The following is a 25471-nucleotide window of genomic DNA, read 5'->3' as shown; positions in this document are numbered from 1 at the left end:
CTCCCTCCCTCTCCTTCCTTCCTTCCTTCCTTCCTTCCTTCCTTCCTTCCTTCCTTCCACCAATTACAAAGATAGGTTAATACGGATGCATCTACCGATTTTCTGGGAGAGTTTAAAGTTCCTGATTTGGGGGTGGCACCATTTGTTATGCTGCATCTCTCTGTGTGTTTGTGTCTGTGTGTGTGTGTGAGGAGGGGTTGGAGAGACTTTAAAACCTCCAGAACTAAATATTTGTGCATGCATCTTTTATTTTGAGGGCTGGAAATATTCCCTTCCAGCAATGTTTGCTGGCTGTACCGTGAGTTTCAATGGTTTATAGATCATGCCAACTCTTATGTGCTGCTGCAAAGGAATTTGCATTAACACTATAGATGCTTAAATATTGCTAATATATTTTCAGATTTGGTTGTCAAATCTGCCTTGAGATGGCAGCTGCTGTTTGCATGCACATTGCGATAATCTCTTCTTAAATAAATAAAAATTCAAAGGACCTTCAGGTTCCTTTGGAATAGCTCAAACCAGTTTGTTTTCAATGTCTGAACAGTGGCTTCCTTTCCTCTCTAGTTTAATGGTTTAGACAGATCATTTTAACTGGAAAAAAATTCACCGGGGGTCTAAATATCCCTGGGGCAAATTTATAGACATTCCTAACCTTTACATGAGGTAAATCCCCCCCAAAAGACTTGAAAGAGTCGCCCCCGCACCTTGGGGAGAAAGGTGGGATGAGAAAAAAAAACCCTTGTCCATTCTGTATCCCAATAGAAACATAGAAACGTAGAAGATTGAGGGCAGAAAAAGACCTCATGGTCCATCTAGTCTGCCCTTATCCTATTTCCTGTATTTTATCTTAGGATGGATATATCTTTATAGATGCTGTGAATGGATATATGTTAATAGATGCTGTGAATACGGATGGTCTCTCGTTTCTTTTAAAGATGCCAAATAATAAAGGATGCATCCTTCAGGAACAATGCAGTTCAAGTGGGAAATCTATTGTCTCATCAAACAATACAACCCCCCCCTTTCAGAAAAAAATAAGCCATCTCAATGGCAATTTGTGGAGAGAGTGGCCTATTGATTCAGTGGAAGAAGACATTATACAGTGTCACTCGGGGTTGTTACAATTTCATTTGTCGGGTGACCTGAACTTAACCTCCGAAAAAACCTTTTCTTCTTTGTACATAACACCGTCCTTGTGGGTTTTTCTGCACCAACAGTGGAGTACAGTGAGGAATTACAGCTGGGCTTGTGTTGGGTTTTGTTTCTTAAACAAACCGCCCCTCCCGACGTACACGTTTTCTTCATTTATACGTGATGTAAACCGGTTCTTAGAACAGATTTTGTTCCTTTTATTGGCATTGGCTTTGAGACACCTCTTTCAGTTTCCTGTGTCGTTTGCAGATCACGATAGTTTCATTTTAATGTTTAATTGGGCGACACTCTTGTAGTTTAATTCATTCCCGCTTAGGAAGACATTGTTCTACATGTGGATTAGTGTTAAGCGAATTCTGACACTTTGTTCTTCTAATCAGAACTTCAATCCTGCCAGGTAGCAAAGCTTTCTTTGCCCTCCCCTCCTGTTTGATGTTTGTTTTTTTTTAAAAAAAAGCCTCTCAATTCCCTTCTATATTTGTCTGAAATCGATGATTTTCAAAACATACTTTTAATCTCCCCCCCTTAAGGTTTCAGATTTTAATTTCAGCTGCGGGAGAATGTTCTATATGGCTCAGTTTTAAAACCAGATACTATTCTTTGCTTCTCTAAAATTTGGTTGCTTTTAATGGCATTGATTTATGTGAATGCATTGATTATTTGGCATTGATTTACATCGATTCATTGGCTATTTTTTTCTTTGTGGCAAAGCAAGAAATAAAATTTAAACATTAGTTTTCTGTGTTGTGGCTTTAGAAGTTTTGACAAAGCGATGGAGTGTTATTGAAATCCGAAAGTCTTATTTTGCTGACAAAAAATGTAAATTTTTTATGTAAGGGACGTTTTGATTGCATTCTCTTAGCTGAGGTGGATACGGCTGGTAATTTGCGTTATCACTTTTAGCAGATGAGAAATAGACATTATATCCCAAATAACAAAAAAGAAAGAAAAAAAAGAGAAAAGTCTTGCCAGCATTTTTCAGAATTAAGTTGTCATTGTTTAATAAATCTCTTGTTAAGGATTTGCAGTTATAGCGGTATATTTAGCATTTTCCAAGGATGCTGAGAAATAGCATTTTCATTCATTCCATGTACATTTAGAATTGCGTAACAGATATTAGACCATCAGAACATTTTCATGTTTGCTTAACAGCATGAAAGGAAAGATATAAGCATAAATTGAAAGTATGCATAACTTTTGCTGTAACTCAAGCCCTGTTATGAAATTCTCTTTATTTTGAAAAAGATGCAGTTGTGTGCTAATATAGAGAGATGAAAAAACAAATTTAAAAAAGGCTTGTCTGGCTTCTCTTTTAATTTTTACTTTCTAATTCTTCTTGCAAAAGAAGTGGAAGCCTGAAGACCAAAAATGAAGTTTGCTTCCTATAATAACAGGGTCAGTTAAGCAGGATTGATTATTTTGCCTGCTTAAACAGCCAAAGTCTGAAGCAATAGGAGTCATATATATTCTGTTGATTGCATGTATGTGAATGAAGAACAATGGGGAAAGTCTAATCTTTACAGTTAAGGCAGAACAAAATACATTATAATTCAGTGAATTTTTTAAATCCACAATTGCCTTTGAATTGTGTTTACTTACTAAACTTCTCATTGGGTGCATTCAATATCACGTCTACGCCAAAATAGGTTTTACACATTTCTAATTCACTGAGTTGTATAAACCCAACCATTGGCATGTAATCAAATATTGTTAAGATATCGTATCTGAACATGTTATTTGAACCCTATTGTTCCAATGTTATTTGAACCCTGCTGTTACATCTTTGGTTAATTCTTTAGCATGAAGATTTTAAATCTAATAGGATGAAGTTATGGTTTATTTTCTTCTGTAACAGAGTTGAAAGGGACCTTGGAGATCATGTGGTCCGATCATGTGGTCCATTTCCCTACTCTCAAAGGAGACCTATACTATTTGTGATAAATGGCTGCCCAGTCTCTTCTTAAAAGCCTCCAGAGATAGGACACTCACAACCTCCAAAGGCAATTTGTTCCACTGGTTAATTGTTCTCAGTGTTAGGAATTTTCTCCTTAGTTCTTGGTTGTTTTTTAACCTTAGGAAATTTCAGGTCAGGCTTTACGGTGCATTTGGCTTTCTTCTGGTGCTTCTTCTACCATTGGGACCTCTGTCCACGGGACTTGTGGTCTTCCTTTCTTTCTGCTTGGCGGAGGGTTTGTTATGGGCTGGGTGAGGCATCTATGACATGCTTCTCCCAATTTCCTTCTGTCCTTACCTGCTTACTCTGAAGGAAAGTGATTGCTCATGTTTTCAACTGTCCCAGTATGTGAGTTCATACTTCTGTTTACCAATACGATTGTCTTTAGCAAAAAAACGCTAAGGGACGCAACTTGTTTGATAAGTTAATAAGTGAAGCCACAAGTTTGCTTCTGATCTTGCTTCAACTTTCCTTTGCTTTACAGCAAATCCTATGAAGATTGTAAATGTGAGACCCGGTCCCAAAGTTATTTTTTTCATCACTGTTGTAACTGTGAACGGTCATTCAATGAGGTAGCTGCTAAACAAGGACTACCTGTTAAGGAGAAGATGAACTCTTTACCCATATAAGCTGAGGATTCCTTCCTTTCAGAGGTTGAATTTGTGTCCATTATCCCATACCATGGAAGCAGAAAATGAAAAATGATGTACCTGAAATTTATTTATTTATTTTATTTATTTATTTATTTATTTATTTATTAGATTTGTATGCCGTCCCTCTCCAAAGACTGAATTTTTTTAGCATACAGTGTTCCCTCGATTTTCGTGGGTTTGAACTTCGCGAAAAGTCTATACCACGGTTTTTCAAAAATATTAATTAAAAAATACTTTGCGATTTCCCCCCCATACCACGGTTTTTCCTGCCCGATGATGTCATATATCATCACCAAACTTTCGTCCACCAAAAATAAATATTTTTTTAAAATAAATTTTAATAAAGAAACATGGTGAGTAATAATCTAAATGGTTGCTAAGGGAATGGGAAATTGCAATTTAGGGGTTTAAAGTGTTAGGGGAAGGCTTGTGTTACTGTTCATAGCCAAAAATAGTGTATTTACTTCCGCATCTCTATATTTGGAAACGTTTCTTCAGAGATTATTATAGATAATTATTATAGATATTATAGATAATTATTATTATAGATAAAGGTGTATTGCAAGCGCTGTTAAAAATCCCCGAAGAAGCTCATATTTAAATGAAAGAACATTCTTAACAAAGCAAGGATGTGCAATAAAAGACTACAGAAAGCTCTTGTATTAATTTCTTTTTTAGGTGACCTTTTGGCTAATTGATCTCTCTTTCTCTTTCACACACACTCTCTCTCTCTCACACACACAAACACACACGCACAGATTTTTCTTGCAGAAAATTTGCATTGAATTAGACTTAAGAGCTACATTAAATAAATCTTACCCCCACCCATCCTAATTTGCATTTACTTTAAAAAAAATCGAGACACACTTTAGGTTTGAGGATATGAGCCTCATTCTGAAAGTGGGCGCGAGTGGAGGGGAAAAGGGGGGGGGGATAAAAAAAAAAACAGGCCAAGTTTCTCCCTTTCTCTCCTTAAAATAAAATTAAAAAAGAAAGACTGAAGAGCCCTTTCATGACAGCTAGTCAGAGTTAGAATTAGTTCAAGGAAATGTTAATAAAGCACTGCCTAGTCTAATCCTCTTGATATCACCAGGTATCCTCCTGTTCATGGGTTAATTGCTTTAAAAGCGGAGGCAGTATTCTGAACCGTGGGCCGCTTCACCTTTTCACAGCTGTTCCCATTGAGTGACAACTAAATCCCATGTGTAAGATGAGGAAGAGCTCAGTCTCCAATTGGGAGAAAATTTATGTAAACCACAATCCCTTCAGAATGTGTGGAAGTCATAGACTTTCTTGATTTACTCTGCTTTTCCCAGAAAGCTCCATTGTTCCCTTCCCTAAGTCCCATCAACCCTTTGTAGCGGAATATCACAGCCGCGGCAGATAGCTTGAAATATATAAATGCTATCATAGCTCTGATTAATAGCACCGCTTATGAGTCAGGTCTGATAACGGAGCTGCTCTCCACTCAATTTCAGATACCGCTAATGGAATCTGTCTTCTGCAATTGTAATGTGAGAAGGTCTAATTTGCTATGGAGCTTGGATCTGTCAGCAGTAGGGGATTGTGAGGTCAGGAGGGAGCTGCCAGGTTTTTGCCCTGAAGCTTGTATCTCTAGCTTTCAATGGAGCAGTCCCCTGCCTGCCAGGGAGCTGATAGGCCCTCTGTGGGGTTTATGCCACTTTTCACAATAGGCCAGGGCTTCCGAGCTCCACTTCATAATTGTGAAGCGAGCTCATATTTCCACAGCTACTCTTGCTGCATAATTTCTAATAAGTTGCTGGGGTTTTTCTTTCTTTTTCTTTTTTAACAAATGTCAGATTATGAAAAGTTTCCCCAATTATTGGGAGGGGAGAAACCCCACCCCCTCCCACTTATAAAACATTTAAATTGCTAAATCTGTTTCCTGCCAAGTTCATCCCCTTCTCCTCTCTTCCTCCCTCCCTCCCCACCTTCACCTTTCTGTTCGGTGACTGGCATCCAAGCTCTGCTTCAAGTGTCCAGGAGAGAGAGGGGAAAAAAAAGCCTGCATTTCAAATGTATATGAGGACATGCATCTCAAAATGATGGACTGGGGTCATAACGCCTCCCGGGCTGCCTTGAGAGATCGCTGCCACCTGTAGAGGTCTAAGGAACCCCATCCGATGACATAGTTTTCATCACTTCCGCCCAAGGAAAAAGTGGATTTCATTGCAGTATCTATTTTGGTGGTGCCCTTCGTTTACATGATACTTCTCAGGAATGTCCCATAAGGGAGCATGCAGGTAGAAGTAACTCTCTCCAAGTGTACAATTTATTACAATTACAATTTATATTGATTGGTTCCTAATATTATAAATATAAATACAATTTATATTGACTGGTTGCGCCCAGAGTCCTTTGGGAATTGGGCGGCATATAAACAAACAAACAAACAAAAAATAATATGATTGGATTTCTTATTTGTACCTGGACTATCATTGTGTTGTACCTTATGATTCTTGATGAACTTATCTTTTCTTTTATGTGTACTGAGAGCATGTGCACCAAGACGAATTCCTTGTGTGTCCAATCACACTTGGCCAATAAAAAAATTCCATTCTACTGTATTTTCCCCAAAGCATTTCTGGGCTTTGAATTTGCAGCATTCGGTTGGATTATACCAAGAAAGCTGTAACAAAACAAAAAAATGTGGAAAGTTAAAACCAAACTTTGTAAACGCAGATGGATTTACTAGGATATTTCCCCAGATTTAAAAGAAGGTGGCTAGAATATTATACAGAGCTTTGGGAAGGTGAGGAGCAGGAACAGCAACAAATGGCTGTATAATATCAGAAATATAAATATCCAGCTAGTCCTTGACTTATGAACACAATTGAGCTCAAAATAGTTGTTGCTAAGCACAATATTTGTGAGCTTTGCCTCATTTTATGACCCTTTTTGCCACAGTTGTTAAGTGAATCACTGCAGTTGTTAAGTTAGTAACATGGTTATTAAATGAATCTGGTTTTCCCATTGACTTTCTGTTCTGTTCCAGCGTCGAGCCCCCCCAAAATAAGATGCACACCACCAGATTTAATACTAAAAGTTTTACTACTAACAAAAGTCTTAGCAGTTTTCAGTCTTTTTAACAGTAAGTAAAATCTAACAAAGGCTTCACCACACTGTTTATAATGTCTTAGCAGCTGGCCTGAGTCCCAAGAATAGGTAAACACAACTAGATTGCAGCAAAGTTCCATATTGTAGACTTACAGAAGTTGGCTGGAAGCCTGGAGCTAATTAATGTAGATAAGAATGTGTTTTTTAAAAAAAACACAAGCCAGAGACAAGATTCTGGAATGAAACTGCATTGTCCTCTGCACCGAAGTGTCTGTGACTCCTCCTTAAATAGCCTGAAGGCATGGCCCAGTAGCCAGCAATGATACTCACAAGGAAGCCTCCTCCTGAGTAACCACTCTTGCCTCCTATAGGCCCTGTGAATCCTAGCATCAAGAAGAGGCTCCTCCTCTTCTCCTGAGTCACTCATCTCAGGATGTGCAGAAGGCCCTGGCTGCTCTTCAGCCTTTGACACCACGTCTTCTTTGCTGTCAGTCTCGGGTGCCAGGAATACAGGCTGTTGTATTGTGCCTCCACTGTCTCTGAGTCCTCTGGATCCAATGCTAATGATGCGAATAGGCCACAACACTTTCATTGTCAAAAAGTTTCAAAAGGTGATCACATGACTTCAGGACACTATCATAAATATGAATCATTTGCCTAGCATCCAAATTTTGATCACATGATCATGGGGATGCTGCAACAGTCATAACTGAAAAATGGTAAAATAAGTCACTCTTTTCAGTACTTCTGGAACTTCAAACAGTAATAAATGAATGGTTTTAAGTTGAGGACTACCTATATATAATATTTCAGAGATGTGAAGTCTGTCTGCCTTTCAACTAATCACCCACGAGTTAGTCCACATAGTTTTTCTTTTCCTGAAGTAAAAATGAGCTAAACACTTAACAGATGACAGTTATTGCCAAAATAGCCATTAGTATTGTTTCTACCTTCTCTGGCAAACAAAAAAACCTCCTTTGCTATTTTTAGCCTTCTTTCTATAACTGTGTACTCTTTGCTAGTCTTTAGTGAGTACAGTGGTCCCTTGATTTTCGCGGGTTCGAACTTCGCGAAACGGCTATACCACGGTTTTTCAAAAAAATTAATTAAAAAATACTTTTTCTCGCCTGATGACGTCATACGTCATCGCCAAACTTTCGTCCGCCTTTAATAAATATTTTTTTTAATAAACTTTAATAAATAAACACGATGAGTAATAATCTAAATGGTTGCTAAGGGAATGAGAAATTGCAGTTTAGGGGTTTAAAGTGTTACGGGAAGGCTTGTGATACTGTTCATAGCCAAAAATAGTGTATTTACTTCCGCATCTCTACTTTGCGGAAATTCGACTTTCGCGGGCGGTCTCGGAACGCATTCCCCGCAAAAATCGAGGGAACACTGTATACTGATTGTCCATGTTGTGTTTCTGTCCTTTTAAACTCTTAGCACAAGTGAAAGTTCCCTATAGATTCAGAATGATTTTCTAAGCTTCCTTTCCCCCATTTCCCCCCCATGGAATTAGGTTCAGTTGTACTTCATTTAAATTGAGAATATCTGTTCAAAAGATCTCAATTAGTACTTCTCTGGTTTTCAGCTAGCTCTTCTCCATTTGGCTGGGATCAGATCTAGGAGAGAGATGACCTCTTAACTCTTTTTTAGCTTTTTGGAAAATAAAACAATAAGTCAATTTTTGCAGTCTTGGCCATATGAGTGCCATTGTAGTTAAAACTTCCATTATTAATAGGTTTCCTCTCTGAAAATTAATGTCCAGAACAATATTATAGCAATAGCATCTAGCAAGGGCATTTAGACTTACCATATTTTTCGCTCTATAAGACGCACCTGCTGATAAGACGCACCTAGATTTTAGAGGAGGAAAATAGAAAAAAAATATTTTGAGCCAAAAAGGGGAGAGGAAGAGAGGAAGGAGTGAAAGAAGGGAGTGAGGGAGGAAAGAAGGGAGGAAGGAAAAGGAAAGCAAGAAATGGAGGGAGGAAAGGAAGGAAGGAAAGAAAGAAAGAAAGAAAGAAAGGGGGAAGGGACAGGAACAGAGGAAGGAAGCAAGGAAACTTATGAAAGGGGAGAGTAAGAGAGGAAGGACTGAAGGGAGGGAGGGAAGGAAGAAGGTAGGAAGGAGAAAGAAAAGAAGAAATAGAGGAAGGGAAGGTAAAAGAGAGAAAGAAAAAGAGCAAGAAAGCAAGCAAGAAAGAGAGAAAGAAAGAAAATGAAAGAGAAATAAAAATAGAGAGGGGGAATGAAAGAAATGGAAGGAGGGAAGGAAGGTGAGAAAGCAAGAGAAAGAAAGAAAGCAAGAGAAAGAAAAAAGAATGAAAGAGCAAGAGAGCAAGAGAGAAAAAGAAAGAAAGAGAGAAAGAAAGAGAGAAAGAAAGAAAGAAAGAAAGGCAACTTCAAAGAAAGGCTCACTGAGCATCTCTCACTCTCTCTCTCTTTCTATCCCTCTTTCTTTCTTTCTCTTCCTTTCTCTCTCTCCTCTTCCTTTATTTCCTCTCTCTCCCTCCCTCTCTCTTTCTCTCCCCCCTCTCTCCCCCTTTCCCTCTCTCTTTCTCTCTCTCCCTCTCTTGCTATCTCTCCCCCCTCTCCCTCTCTCTTTCTCTCCCCCCTCTCCCCCCTTTCCCTCTCTCTTTCTCTCTCTCCCTCTCTTGCTATCTCTCCCCCCTCTCCCACTCTCTTTCTCCCTCCCCCTCTCTTCCTCTCTCTCCCCCTCTCTCTTCCTCTCTCTCTCCCCTCTTTCTCTCTCTTCTTCTCACTTTCTCTCTCTTGTTTTCTTTCTGTCTCTTTCTCTGTCCCGGGCTCTCAGCAAGGGGGTTGCAGGAGAGGCGGGGCCGGCAAAGGCTTTTCTTATTTTGAATATTCCGAGTGGGCTAGCAGGGAGATAGGGAGTGCGCGCAACCGCCCGTGCGCTCCCGACATTGAAGACGGAGAGAGGGAAGGGGGGGCAGCAGCATCCCTCCTGGCCTTGGCGGGCCGCCCGACCCTCCCCACCTCCTGCAAATGCTGCGGGCGGCGGGGGGAGAGCGAGGAGCCGGTTCTGGCGGGCGCGGGGCTTGGCTGGCTGGCTGGCGGGGGGAGCGCCGCTGGTGGTGCGGAGGGAGACCCTCCTCCGGGAGGGAGGGGGCCAGGCAGCAGCTAGCCAGCCAGCCGGCGGGATGGCGCTTCCGAGTTCGCAGCCTCCTCCCCCCTCCCTGCCTGCATCTTCGCTCCATAAGACGGGGCTGATTTTTCTTCCTACTTTGGGAGGAAAAAACCTGCGTCTTATGGAGCGAAAAATACGGTATATACCGCTTACATAAGAACATAAAAAGAGCCATGCTAAATCAGGCCACAGCCCATCGAGTCCAACATTCTGTGTCACACAGTGGCCCACCAATTGTCCATGGGGATCTCAAGCAGGAAGAGAAGGGAAAACTCTCCCTTTCCCCTGACCCCCAACAAATGGTACTCAAGGGAATCCTGCCTGCCTCGACCAACATAGAGGAGGCACATGGACATCCGTTTCAATAACCACCGAAACACTTGGCATCCATGAATCTGTCTAATCTTGCCTTGAAGCTATCCAGGCTGACAGCTGTCACAACCTCTTCTGGAAGTGAATTCCATAAACCAACGACCCTCTGGGTGAAGAAATATTTCCCTTGATTTGTCCTCACTTTCTTACCTATGAGCTTTAGGGAGTGCCCCCTCATCCTAGTATTGTGTGATAGAGAAAATATTTTTTCTCTATCCACCTTTTCTATCCCATGCATGATTTTATACTCTTCGATCAAATCACCCCTTAAACGCCGTCTTTCAAGGCCAAGGCATTACAACCTGGTTTCATAAGGGAGGTGCTCCATTTTATTTATTTATTTATTTATTTATTTATTTATTACTTAGATTTGTATGCCGCCCCTCTCCGAAGACTCGGGGCGGCTCACAACACGTGGAAACAAATCATAAATAATCTGATAAATTTAAAATTTAAAGATTTAAAAAGACCCTATATACTAACAGACATAGACACAAGCATACCATATATAAATTAAACATGCCCAGGGGAAGATGTTTCAGTTCCCCCATGCCTGACGGCAAAGGTGGGTTTTAAGGAGTTTACGGAAGGCAGGAAGAGTAGGGGCAGTTCTAATCTCCGGGGGGAGTTGGTTCCAGAGGGCCGGTGCCGCCACAGAGAAGGCTCTTCCCCTGGGGCCCGCCAACCGACATTGTTTAGTTGACGGGACCCGGAGAAGGCCCACTCTGTGGGACCTAATCGGTCGCTGGGATTCGTGCGGCAGGAGGCGGTCTCGGAGATATTCTGGTCCAATGCCATGAAGGGCTTTAAAGGTCATAACCAACACTTTGAATTGTGACCGGAAACTGATCGGCAACCATCCTTGATCATAGCTTCATAGTGCTTTTACAGCCCCCTCTAAGCGGTTTGCAGAATCAGCATATTGCCCCCAACAATCTGTGTCCTCATTTTATCCACATTAGAAGGATGGAAGGCTGAGTCAACCTTGAGTCTGTGGTGAGATTTGAATTGCTGAACTACAGCTAGCAGTTACCTGAAGTAGCCTGCAGTGCTGCACTCTAACCATTGTGCCACCCTGGTCTACCTTCTATTCAGATGCTCTACCTGTTTCAGTTGTCTATAATGCAACTGTTGTTGTTTCCCTTCCATTGTGTTTCCCTCAAATATTAGTCATTCATGCTCAAATTTCTGGATGTCAGAGCATGGCTACGCCTCCTTCACGTGTGACATTCTCTCTCTGTGTGTGGCCTGTTCCTTTCAAATGCATTGTGTCCATGTATCCAATCTTTGCATTTTACTTATGAATTTCCTCCCCTTATGCTTCCATTGCCCACTAAATCATATTCATCTTCCTGCATTAAGACTTCTAGTTCTCCCCATTTGTTCTCTACTTGTGAAATTGAAGATTATTGTTTCCCTAAGGAAAGTTTGCCCTGAGCTATTTGGATTCAGAATAAATACATTTTAAATATGTTTAAATAGCTTGGGACTGAGCATGTTTCTTCTCTATTAAGCTTCCTTTTGAGATTTCCTATATTGGCCATCCAGAAGCCCTTACAAGAAAAAATATATGGGAATAATGTGTTCTGTGCTTTTTGCATCGTGAGATTGTTAATTGCAGTAAATCATGTCCTCATCACCTCGAGGGTCGACTACTGTAATGCTCTCTACATGGGGCTGCCTTTGAAAAGTGTTCGGAAACTTCAGATCGTGTAGAATGCAGCTGCGAGAGCAATCATGGCCTTCCCTAAATATGCCCATGTCACACCAACACTCCACAGTCTGCATTGGTTGCCGATCAGTTTCCGGTCACAATTCAAAGTGTTGGTTATGACCTATAAAGCCCTTCATGGCACCGGACCAGATTATCTCCGGGACCGTCTTCTGCCGCACGAATCCCAGCGACCAGTTGGGTCCCACAGAGTGGGCCTTCTCCAGGTCCCGTCAACTAAACAATGTCATTTGGCAGGACCCAGGGGAAGAGCCTTCTCTGTGGCGGCCCCGGCCCTCTGGAACCAACTCCCCCCAGAGATTAGAATAGCCCCCACCCTCCTTGCCTTTCGTAAGCTCCTTAAAAACCCACCTCTGCCGTTAGGCATGGGGGAACTGAGGTATTCTTTCCCCCTAGGCTTCTACAATTTATGCATGGTATGTGTGTATGTATGTTTGGTTTTATAATAGGGGTTTTTAGTTGTTTTAGTATTGGATTGTTACATGCTGTTTTTATCACTGTTGTTAGCCACCCCGAATCCATGGCGAGGGGCGGCATACAAATCCAATAAGTAAGTAAGTAAGTAAGTAAGTAAGTAAGTAAGTAAGTAAGTAAGTAAGTAAGTAAGTAAGTAAATAAATAAATAAATAAATAAATTTGATTTATGACAAACTTTCAATATGAAAAGGGTTTTTTTTAAAAAAAATCTGTTGGCTGGAATCAGATCTAGAAGAAGTAGACCTCCTCTTGTCTTTTCTTCAGCTTTTTGGAAAAATGAAATAGTGTGATCACTGAGCATTTTTCTTTTGAGTTTTGCAATCTTATTAGCTATGAGGGTTGGCCAACCGAAAATATAGTCCTGATCCTACCACGAATAGCAGCCAACCTGATGCATTTTGGAAGCTCACAAACAAAAACACAAACCGTCTTTAGTGAGTGGTATTCACAATATGCTACTCATAATTTTCAGATATGTAAATGCCATCAAATAACCACTGATATTCTGGATTTCCATAAATACTAATCTCCCTTGAGAACTGTGTAAATTAGTGGATAACACCAAATTTGACACCAGTGAATAATATACTGTGGTTAATATCGTGCAAAGGAATACTTTTTTTATATATCAACTCTTGAATTTTCACATACTTTGTTTCTGAGTTTTAAAAACAAAATAAAAAGACATTTGTACATTGGACTTTGTACATTTTGAATTGGAAATTTTTTCTATGTAAATAAGTATGAATAAATTAGTATATTCTCTCAGCATCCATAGCCTGTGTAAAATATTTAAGCTATAATATTTCATATGGGAGGGGGGAATCTAGTATATGTTGAGGTCTAAATGTGGCATTTAAATAAACCTAAAACTCTGTTGTATAAAGTGTAACATAGAGATGTTTTGGACTAATTCTCATGAATAGAACAGAACAGAATAGAATTCTTTATTGGCCAAGTGTGATTGGACACACAGGGAATTTGTCTTGGTGCATATGCCTCAGACTACATAAAGAAAAGATAAGTTTGTCAAGAATCATAAGATACAATTAATGATAGTCATGGGGTTTAAATAAACACTCATATCACATTAGGAAGCAGTCAATATAAATTGTAAGGCTATAAACAACAATGTTAGAAACATAGAAACATAGAAAATTGATGGCAGAAAAAGATCCCATGGTCCATCTAGTCCAGTGATTTTCAACCTTTTTTGAGCCGCGGCACATTTTTTTACATTTACGAAACCCTGGGGCACATTGAGCGGGGGGGAGGGTGGGCTCATTCTCTTCCTTCCTTTTGCTCTATTTCTCTCTCCCTCCCTCTTTCTCTCCCTTCCTACTTTCTCTCTCCATCCCTCTTTCTTTCTCTTCCTTCCCCTCTTTTTTGCTCTTTTTCTCTCTCCCTCCCTACCTCCCTCTATGTCTTTCTCTCTCTCCTTCCCTCCCTCTCTTTCTCTCTATTGCTTTCTTTCTTTCTCTTTCTCTCTCTTGCTTTCTTTCTCTTGTTCTCTTTCTCTCTCTCTTGCTTTCTCTCTCTCTCTTGTTCTCTTTCTCTCTCTCTTGCTTTCTCTCTCTCTCTTGTTCTCTTTCTCTCTCTCTTTCTCTCTCTCTCTTGCTTTCTTTCTTTCTCTTTCTCTCTCTTGCTTTCTTTCTCTTGTTCGCTTTCCCTCTCTCTTGCTTTCTCTCTCTCTCTTGTTCTCTTTCTCTCTCTCTTGCTTTCTCTCTCTCTCTTGCTTTCTTTCTCTCTCTGAGCTTCGCGGCACACCTGACCATGTCTCACGGCACACTAGTGTGCCACGGCACACTGATTGAAAAACACTGATCTAGTCTGCCCTTATACAGTGATCCCCCGCTCGTTGCGAGGGTTCCGTTCCAGGACCCCCCGCAACGAGCGGGTTTTCGCGAAGTAGCGCTGCGGAAGTAAAAACACCATCTGCGCATGTGCAGATGGTGTTTTTACTCCCACAGCGCTAGCGAGGAGCCGAAGATTGGGGGCGGCGCGGCTGTTTGCCGCCGGCATGGAGGGCTTCCTAGCAGCCCCCCAAACCCGGGTTGGGGGTCCGGGGGGCGCTGGCTCTCGGCGCTTTCGAGCTGAGTCCGGGAGCGAATTCGCTTCCGGACTCAGCTCAAAAGCGTCGATAGCAAGCGCCAACGAACGGCTTGTCCACGCTGGTTCTCGGCGCTTTCGAGCTGAGTCCGGGAGCGAATTCGCTTCCGGACTCAGCTCAAAAGCGGCGAGAATGAACGGCGTGGGCGGGCGAAGGGCGGGCGGCAGCGAGGAGTTTGCGTGGGCGGTGGGGAAACTCCTCGCTGACGCCAGCAAGAGGGGGAAGACTCAGGGAAGCCGCCCAGCAGCTGATCTCCCGGTTGCCATCTACGCATGCGTGCCCATAGAAAAAACGGGCACGCATGCGTAGATGGTATTTTGACTTCCGGGTTGAAAAATAGCGAAGTACCCTGTTCGCAATGGTTGGGGACGCAATAAACGGGGGATCACTGTACTATTTCCTGTATTTTAATCTTAGGATGGATCTATGTTTATCCCAGGCATGTTTAAATTCAGTTACTGTGGATTTACCAACCACGTCTGCTGGAAGTTTGTTACAGCCATACAGTCTTAAGTGGGAGGAGATGGGTGATAGGAATGATGAGATCAATAGTAGTGCAGACTTGGTAAATAGTTTGACAGTGTTGAGGGGATTATTTGTTTAGTGATGGCATTCAGGAAAAAACATGTGGACTTCAACTCCCAGAATTCCTGAGCTAGCATGATTGGCTCAAGAATTCATGGCACCGGACCAGATTATCTCAGGGACCGCCTTCTGCTGCACGAATCCCAGCGACCAGTTAGGTCCCACAGAGTGGGCCTTCTCCGGGTCCCGTCAACTAAACAATGTCGTTTGGCGGGAAGAACCTTCTCTGTGGCGGCCCCGGCCCTCTGGAACCAACTCCCCCCCAGAGATTAGAATTGCCCCCACCCTCCTCGCCTTTCGTAAGCTCCTTAAAACTCACCTCTGTTGTCAGGCATGGGGGAACTGAGATAGTCTTTCCCCCTAGGCCTTTACAATTTACTCATGGTATGTTTGTATGTATGTTTGGTTTTATAATAAGGTTTTTTTTTAGTTGTTTTAATATTTGGTTGTTACATGCTGTTTTTTATCACTGTTGTTAGCCGCCCCGAGTCTACGGAGAGGGGTGGCATACAAATCCAATAAGTAAGTAAGTAAGTAAGTAAGTAAGTAAGTAAGTAAGTAAGTAAGTAAGTAAGTAAATAAATAAATTCTAGGAGTTGTGAAATACAACACTTAATTATAGTCTGGGTACAAATAAGCAATGAAATCACATTAGGATATCATATCAATATAAACTTTCGGATATCATATCAATATAAACTTATCACATTAGGATATCATATCAATATAAACTTTCGTAAACTCCTTAAAACCCACCTTTGTCGTCAGGCATGGGGGAACTGAATCACCTCCCCCGGGCATGTACAATTTATGCATGGTATGTTTGTGTGTATGTTTATTTAGTAAATGGGTTTTTTAAAAATATTTTAAATTATATTTAGATTTGTCATGAATTGTTGTATCTTGCTGTGAGCCGCCCCGAGTCTGCGGAGAGGGGCAGCATACAAATCTAAATAATAAATAAATAATAAATTAAATAAATAAATAAATAAATCATAATCAATTTCTTGGCAACATGGATGTGGCTTGCCCTGGCCTATATCCAGGGGATTCTTTTCAACTTTCCAGGGCAATTAGATGTTCAGGTGGTCCCTGGCACATCCCCCCCCAAGTACAAAAAACAGGACCAACCTTGTTCATCTTCCAGAAACAGCAGAGCTGACTACGTCTGTGTTTGTGGAGACTCTCCAAATTAGTGTTTCTGAAACTTTAGCAACTTTTAAGATGCGTGGACTTCAACTCCCTGATTACACAGCATGCCTGAAGTCCACACCACAATCACAGAGGTGGAGTAATGCTGATCTAGGTAGAAGGGAATAAAAGGCAGGGGCACCGAACTGCCTTACGGTACGCCGTGTCTCGTAGCGTTTTGCAGTTCCAGCACGTGTGAAGCCACTGTAGTTTTGATTTATCAGTATCTTGGGATGCTGTTCTTCTGTAATAACAACCTAATTAGTTATTAATTTAAAATTCAAGTCTTAAAAAAATACGCCAGCAGCCTAGGCTTTGGTGGGATCCTGCCAAAAAGAAAGATATTTTATTTTTTTCATGATGCTACCGTATGGGTTTTGGGGTGACAGCAGGAGAAGCACCGCGAAGGTGGCGTCTGTTTGTATTTAATTCTGATGAGTGGGGACGAGTAATAATGGAGGAAAAAGATGCATTTTCTTGTTATCTATGTTTGCAGGCTTTCTGGCTCGCAGGCGGCAGGAGTCTTTGCTGTGGGGATGTTTTCGTTTTCCCGTCTAACGTGGCAATGGTCTATCACAGCAGAGGTTTTCAGCTTAAACAATCTGTTTGTGGGGCTGCTGATGGCACTTTCCGTGCAATTTGACGGAGCAACAACTGCAAAAGAGAGATCAAAGGTAGCCTACTCAGGATCAAAAGGCTCCAGGAAGGGTTTCCTTTCCCCTTTAAGCCTCTGGGGAGTAGGACCAAACTACACAGGGTGGCTTAAGCCAATTGTTCTTCATGCTTGGACTCTCTGAATTTTCATATTGGGGTTTGTAACTTGCCAGATGCTGGTTGGGAATCGGACAAGTTGTAGCTTTCACTGGCAGTAGCAGCAAGATCTTGGCCTAAAGTTCTTTCCCTTCACTGATCTTTTAAATGATCTTTTAAACATGGGCCACTTTGTATGAAAGGTGAGTGGATGGTTCTCCCATTGGTGTGACAGATGTGTGAGTCAATTTTTCAAGTAGATCTTGGGCGTAATTAGGAAAGCTCTCTTTGTTAGAGCTCTAGCCTCCTGAAGTCATTCTTAATATATCCTCCCCTACCCCCTAAGGGAGCGCAGTTTGGGGATGGGGAAGGCATGACATCGGACCAGAATATCTCCGGGACCGCCTTCTGCCACACGAATCCCAGCGACTGATTAGGTCCCACAGAGTTGGCCTTCTCCAGATCCCGTCGACTAAACAATGCCGTCTGGCGGGACCCAGGGGAAGAGCCTTCTCTGTGGGGGCCCCAGCCCTCTGAAATAAACTCCCCCCGGAGATTAGGACTGCCCCCACCCTCCTTGCCTTTCGAAAGCTCCTAAAAACCAACCTTTGTCGCCAGGCATGGGGAAACTGATACACCCCTTAGCTACTATGGTTTTTTATGTACGATTCGTTAGATTGTGTGATTATTTTTTATAAGAAGGTTTTTAAATTGCTTTTAACATTAGATTTATACATTGTGTTTTGCTGTTGTGAGCCGCTCCGAGTCCTCAGAGAGGGGCAGCATACAAATATAATAATAATAATAATAATAATAATAATAATAATAATAATAATAATAATAATTTATTAGATTTGTATGCCACCCCTCTCCGAAGACTTGGGGCGGCTCACAACAGTAATAAAAACAGTATAACAATGGGACAAATCTAATAATAAAAATATATAAAAACCCCAATAATTAAAAACCATACAGCACATACATACCAAACATGAAATATAAAAAGCCTGGGGGAGATGTCTTAGTTCCCCCATGCCTTGCAATATATATTATTATATATATTATTATTATTAAAGTTCACCCAGGACAGGGGTAGGCAAAGTTGTCTCTTCTATGATTTGTGGACTTCAACTCCCAGAATTCCTGAGCCAATCATACTAGCTCAGGAATTCTTGGAGTTGAAGTCCACGTGTCTCGGTGGTGCAGTGGTTAGAGTACAGCACTGCAGGCTACTTCTGCTGATCACCGGCTGCCAGCAGTTTGGTAGAGCGAATTTCAGTAGGCTCAGAGTTGACTCAGCCTTCCCTCTTTCTAAGGTCGGTAAAATGAGGACCCAGATTGTTGGGGGCAATATGCTTACTCTCTGTAAACCACTTAGAGAGGGCTGTAAAGCGCTGGGAAGTGGTATATAAGCGTTAATGCTATGGCTAGTCATAGAAGAGCCAACTTTGCCTACCTCTGACCTAGGACAAGATAGGCAGAACCTGACAGTACATGGCTCCAGAATAAGCTGTTTTTGCAATCTTTGAGCCTTTCGATCACGACAGTCCCAAATTTGTGGCATGGTTTTGCATTCCAATCTAAGAAAGCCATAAGATTAACATCTACTGCAATCTCAGGCTACCCCACGGAAGCCCTTGGTTCTCAAAATATTGTGTGCAACTTCTGGCCACCTAAGATAACTTCTAGTTGGTTACTGTCATACAATCCTTGGATTTTTCTCGTCATCTCAATCAAGTTCCAACCATTGCAGCTTTTATGAAACAGGGCATGGTCACTTTATTTATGTATTTATATGTTCATTCATTCATTCATTCAATTATTTGTTTGTTTGTTTGTTTGAATTTATATTCCGCCCAATTCCCAAAGGACTCTGGGCAGCCCACCACCTAAAAACAAAACACACAATGTAATATGAAGACCCCTTAAAAACAATTAAAAATAGTTAAAACCAACAATTAAAACAGTTAAAAAACCATACAGATCATATCCCGATGGTATACCATCAGATTGACGGCCCCAGGCCTGCCGGAAAACCCAAGCCTTAATGGCTTTCCGGAAGGCCAATAGGGTGGGGTAGTCTGGATCTCAGGAGGTAGCTCATTCCAAAGAGTCGGAGCAGCCACAGAGAAGGCCCTACACTGCAGGCCTGCCAGCCAACAATGTTTAGTTAACAGGACCTCGAGAAGACCAACTTTGTGGACCCTTATTGGTTGCTGGGAGCTATATGGTACAAGGCGGTCTCGAAGATAGTCTGGCCCTACATTTTGGCTTCCAGGATTGTAAACATGGAGCCATGTGAACAGGATGTGGTCATCCTCCACAGCTCTGGCCTTGGCCTTTTGTCCAAGGGACAAACACAGTATTGGGCTGCAAACTCAACCCTATTGGTTGATTTGGAAAATGAATTTAAATCCATGATTAGAATTGATGTTTTCCTTTTTTTTTTCCAGATCTGTAAAGTGGGTGCCTTCTCTTGTGGACTTAGCTTGTGCAACCAACATACCATTGTGATCTACGTCCTTTGCATTGCTTTGTGGGTTTCTGCTCGCTTGTTCAGGGAGCGTGTGAGTATTTGGGAGTTTAGGAACTTGCTCGGAGAGTTCTTTCCCCCAAGCTGGCCAACTGTACGAACAATGGACAGTTCCAAGTGATAACAATCAACAGCAATAATAAGTTTCAAGTTTTATTGGATTTATATGCCGCCCCTCTCCGAAAACTCGGGGCGGCTAAGAGCAATCATAGACAGTATACAATAATAATCCAATACTAAAAGCAAATTAAAACCCCTTAATATACATAACCAAACACACATACAGACATACCATGCATACCAGGCATCAAACATTCATCACAAGCTCCCAATAAATAGGAGGCTACAGAATTAATAAAAAGTCTGCATCTGTTTGTTTCTCATGTGGGGATGAGAAAAATGAGTGCAAGGGTATCTTGTCTTTTTGAGCTAAAAGGCAGAGCTGGAATTTTAAGAATAGCCCATGCTTAATAACCAAAACTGGGACTGGCGACCCCATCACTAAGTGATGTGGTTGTTAGGCAAGACCTCTTTTATGCAAATTTGTTGTGTAAATTTGCATAAAACTTCTGCATACATTTGCATAAAGCTCCATTGATTTTGCTTTTTTGGAAGCTGGCTGTGTAGTACGCTTATGGTCATCCTGTGAGGGTCATAAGCGCCCACGAAGAGCCCAAATCTCAGTTATGAGACTGCGACAGTGGTAAATGCAGGAGCAGTCAAAAGGATACATTTTCAGCACCATTGTAAGTTCAAAGGGTTGCTAAACAGGGCAGTCATTAAATGAGAACTATCTGTATGTGAGAAAGACGCTGGGTTGGAGGTTGCTCATTCACAGAGTTGCTGTCAATTATTTGCTACTCTCTCTGTTTCTCCATTGCATCTGGAAGGAGAGTCCAACATGGGTATTACTCCAATCCTATTGGTAGAGACTGAGTTAGATTTACATATTAATCTAGCACCGCCCCCTCTGCTCTTCCCATGAGCCAGTTTTAAAAACTCAGTCAATGAGTAGAGACATACTGAGTTGTAGCTTAAGGTTTACTTAAAAATAAAATTGTGATAAATGTTATTACCAGTTTAATCTTCTGTTCTTTGTTTTTCAGAATGAAGACACAGGAGGATCCAGACGGTTTTCTTTGGGGTCGCTGCCCTCAGCGGGCATCACCCCCAACGATCCTCCCCAGGGGTTATGTATTCCCCCAGTGGGAACACCCCGCAGGGGAGCAACCAGCCTGGGGGTCCCTGGCCTCCGAGGCCATACTGAGGCTGCCAGCCGAAGGTGGGGAGGTCCGCCCTCCCCACTGGGAGGCTCGATGCCGCCCGCAAGACGGGATACGAGCGCCTCACAGCTGATGAGGCTAGAGGAGCGGCGCGCTACTGGGAAAGCCGCCGCCGCCGCCGCCGCCGGAAGCCCCAAAGCTCCGTGGAGAACGCGGCAGGGACAATGCAGCCCCCCGGTGAGGCCAGGAGAAGCCTCAGGGTCGGAGGACCCGGACGGCAGCCCGAGGAGCCGCGGAGGCTGGGCGCCGCCATTTTGGGGGAGCGCTGGTGCGGCGCGAGCGCCTTTTGGCGCGTAATCGACGGGCGGCAAGGCGGAATTGGCGCGAACGGGCTAGAACGCCCTAGTGCGCAGGCGCAGAGCCCGGGAAACCGAGGGCGCCATTTTTCGGGTGATCCTGACGAGGTGGGCGAGTGATAAGCTACCGGAGGTCAGACACCAGAGAAACTTTTAGTCACAACGACTAGCAATTGTGAGTACCATGGAGGAGACCCAGGGAAAGGATCTCCCAAGCTCTCCTGCCCCTTCTAAAGAAAAGGCTAAGGGCAAGCCTAAAGAGAAGGCCAAAGCCCACTCATCTGCCTCATCATCTTCTATCAAAGAGGCTGAGAAGCGCATTAAGGCGCTAGAAAAAAAGCTGGAGGCTGCCTTGCAATCTTCCCCAGCGGGGCTCCCTCTGACTCAGCGGCATCCTGCTGACCCCATCTCATCCCCAACTACCTTTGGGCCTACTGGGGTTGAAGTAGAGGGAGATTGGTCACCAGACCGGCAATTTCAGCCCCTGCCTCCAAGCATGCCTTCACCCAGCACATCTTGGGCAAGACCAGGATCGGCGGGCCCTTCAGGAATAAGTTACCAGGGGCCAGCAGCCACCTTCACCCCCACGGCAGCGGGCCTTCGCACACAGCCTGGGGCGTGGCAGAGTTTGCCTCCAGATCTACAAGATCTCATTGTTTCTGCGTACTCACAGAACGTGGCCGGGGCTCAACAATACAGCAGACCCCATCAACAAGCCACATGTTCTTGGTCGGCACCGCCCCCCTCGGGTTTGGGGTCCTTGTTGGAAGAGCAGGATCAATTTGAAGAAAGTGACCCGGAGTTTGGCTTTTCTGAGGAGGAGACTGCACCAGATCAGACACCCTCTGTTGGTCTGTTTAAACCAGCATTGTTCAAGACCTTGCTATCAAAGGCCAAGCAAGTTATGAACCTCCCGGGCGCCGCTAAGACGGCAGAGGCCGCTGAGGCAGACCAGACTTCGGCCTCGCTGCTTGAGGAACCCCAACCCGAGTCCGACCACTTCCCAGCTTCAGGCATTTTCGTAAAGGGCATCAAAAGGCCTTGGCAGCAACCAGCAGCTGCGCAAGGGCCCTCTAACCTCGAGAGGAAATTTTATACCTTTGACGAGGAAGTAGAAAAGCTGCTTGAATTCCCCCCAATCGACCAGCCAGTGGTCACACTTGTTTCAAGTGCCTTGGTTCCCTCGGAGACTGGGGAAAGCCTCAGGCCAGAGGAGAGGAAGGCAGAGACATTGTTGCGTAAGTCACACTCGATGTCCGGCTGGGGGTTCAGAGCAGCAGCAGCAGCGTCATTTATCAACCGAGCGTCGCTAATGTGGATCAAGGAGATGCAAGCTCGACTAGGGCCCGAGGACGGCCGCCTCCGTCAGGACTTAAGTAAATTATTGGCGGCGACCGAGTTCTCGGCAGACGCTACTCTTCACGCGGCGAAGTTTTCCACAAGGAGCATGGCAACTTCGCTATCTTCACGTCGCCTTCTGTGGCTGAGAAACTGGCAGGCAGATCTTAAGTCCAAATGGCGCCTAGCCTCTGGCCCCTTCCAGGGTTCCACTCTCTTTGGAGACCTGTTGGAGAAAGTGCTGGTGGAGGACAAAGATAAGAGGAAGGTCCTCCCCAGGGCCAATAGGCGACCAGATAGAAGGTTTACCCCGTACTCAAGGCGTCAGTCCTTTCGCTGGGACCCTGCCAACACCAACCAAGGCCAGCGTTCCTTCTCCCAGGGTCAGTACAACCAGACCTATAGAAGCGACCGCGGGTCCTTTCAGGACAGGCCGAGAGGCTATCATCAGTCCAGGAGACCATTTCGCGGCAACAACCAGAGAGGATTCAAACGCACGAAGTGACTCGGCCGCGCCCCAACCCTTAGGAGGCAGACTACAGGGTTTTGGCAAGGTCTGGCAAACAACTGCCTCCGACCAATGGGCTCTAGCCACGGTCACTCACGGGCTCAAGTTGGAGTTCTTCCAACCACCACCCAGCCGCTTTGTACATTGCCCACAGATAAAGGACACTATAAAGAAACTGCAGCTACGCAGGGAGATTACGCACCTGCTCGACATCCGGGCTATAGAGCGGGTTCCACAGCAGGAGGAGGGCAGGGGATTCTACTCCATGATTTTCATCGTGCCCAAATCCTCAGGAGGTTGTCGGTTGATCCTCAACCTAAAGCAACTGAACCTGTTTATAAAATATCGGAGATTCAGGATGCACTCGCTGCAGACCATTCTCGCTTCCATCCGGAAACAAGACATCTTAACGTCCATCGACCTCAAGGAGGCATACCTGCACGTCCCTATCCACCCGGAACATCGCAGGTTCCTCCGATTTTGCACCGAGGGACGGCATTACCAATACAGAGCAATGCCGTTCGGCCTGTCATCGGCCCCACGGACGTTCACCAAACTGTTGGACGTACTGACCGCCAGCCTAAGAGCGAGGTCCATAAGACTCATGGCCTACCTGGACGATATTATCATCTTGTCCAGGTCCACAGTGGCGGCGGAGAGAGACCTCAACGAGACTATCCGTACACTGGAACGCCATGGCTTCACAGTCAACGTGGAGAAGAGCCAATTAGTGCCTACCACCAGGCTCCTGCACCTAGGGGCAATTATAGACACTCAGGAGGGCACAGTGTCGCTCTCACAGGAGAGACAAGACAACATCAGACGTCTGATATCCAGTGTTCAGCGGGGACCAGTCCCCTTCTCGTTACTATCAAAAATACTAGGAACCCTGGTATCCACCATTGGCATAGTGCCTTGGGCCAGGTTCCATATCAGGACACTGCAATGGTTCCTACTTCCCGCTCAAAGGGTCAAGGTGAGCCATTGTCACAGAAAGGTCCATTTACCCCAGAAGGTCAGAGACTCTTTACAGTGGTGGATGTCTGCAGCAATCAGCAGAGGATCCCCCTTTCAGACAAAGGATCAGATCATATTGACCACCGATGCCAGTCTTACCGGATGGGGGGCCCACATCGGAGCTCACATGGCTCAGGGCCTGTGGACAGCAGAGGAACTCACTTTAGTCAATATAAACTTTCTAGAATTGAGAGCAGTGTTCCTGGCTCTACAGACATTTGCGCCCTTAGTACATCAACAGCACGTGTTGGTGCTTACGGACAATGTGGCGACCAGGGCCCACTTGAATCATCAAGGGGGTACAAGGTCGCAACGTCTCATGGAAGAAACAGAGGCGCTATTCCGCTGGGCCGAACAACATCTACGGTCCTTAACAGCGGAACACATTGCGGGAATCAGCAATACACAAGCGGATTGGCTGAGCCGGTCCACACTGGATCAGTCAGAATGGAAGCTGGACCCGGTCATTTTCCAACAGGCCGTGAAGAGGTTCGGGCTCCCGACAGTGGATCTTTTCGCCAGCTCCCAGAACACTCAACTTCCGAGATTCTTCACTCGGTTTCCACAGCCAGGAGCGGAGGGAATCAACGCTCTCCGGACACCCTGGCCGTCAGGACTACTTTACGCATTTCCGCCAACGAATCTTATACCGCGGGTAGTGGAGAAACTACTGCGAGAGAGGGCGGAGGTGTTGTTGGTAGCCCCACACTGGCCTCGGCGACCGTGGTTCTCCGACCTGGTGGCACTATCAATGTCACCCCCCTTGGAGGATTCCGGATCACTTGATAGCACTCAGCCAAGGGGAACTTCAACACCCCGACCCCCAGTGGCTCCAACTGACCGTTTGGCACTTGAACGGGTCAGGTTACGAGGACTAAAGTTACCAGAGAAGGTCATAGACACTATGCAGGCTGCAAGGCGCCCATCTACGTCTCGGATCTATCAGACCACATGGGGGGCCTTTTGCAGTTTCTGCGACAAACAAAACATCAACACGGAACAAGCGTCGGTCATTACAGTTCTGGAGTTCTTACAGACGGGACTTGATCGGGGTCTAACACCCAATACTCTGAGACGACATGTGGCAGCTCTCGCGACCTCGCGACCATGATACGAGTGGAAGGCGTTCGCTCCTTAGCTTATCACCCTTGGGTGAAGGATTTTCTACGAGGAGCAACAAACCAGCACACTCCACCGATTCGGAGGTTTCCTTCATGGGACCTTACATTGGTTCTCAGAGCCTTGACCAAGCCACCGTTTGAACCTATGAGATCTATACCAATGAGGA

General features: G+C 44.2%; 1 protein-coding gene across 2 annotated transcripts in view; it reads left to right on the top strand.

Annotated features, from left to right (window-relative positions):
- The window catches only part of LOC139166408 (protein O-mannosyl-transferase TMEM260-like), a 35192-nt gene extending 15236 nt beyond the window's left edge, over nucleotides 1-19956 (top strand). Inside the window, exons 4-5 of one of the 2 annotated variants that reach the window (XM_070749883.1) lie at nucleotides 16955-17132; nucleotides 19662-19956. In XM_070749883.1, coding sequence (XP_070605984.1) covers nucleotides 16955-17132; nucleotides 19662-19862 — 379 coding nt within the window. In that variant the 3' untranslated portion in view covers nucleotides 19863-19956. The remainder of the gene's footprint in view (nucleotides 1-16954; nucleotides 17133-19661) is intronic. The other variant, XM_070749891.1, reaches the window with a different exon arrangement.
- Nucleotides 19957-25471: the final 5515 nt, after the last annotated feature.

The sequence above is a fragment of the Erythrolamprus reginae genome, chromosome 1 (assembly GCF_031021105.1).
Source record: "Erythrolamprus reginae isolate rEryReg1 chromosome 1, rEryReg1.hap1, whole genome shotgun sequence".
Classification (NCBI taxonomy): Eukaryota; Metazoa; Chordata; class Lepidosauria; order Squamata; family Dipsadidae; genus Erythrolamprus; species Erythrolamprus reginae.
The sequence above is the reverse complement of the archived record's forward strand: the minus strand, read 5'-3'. Positions and strand labels throughout refer to the sequence as shown.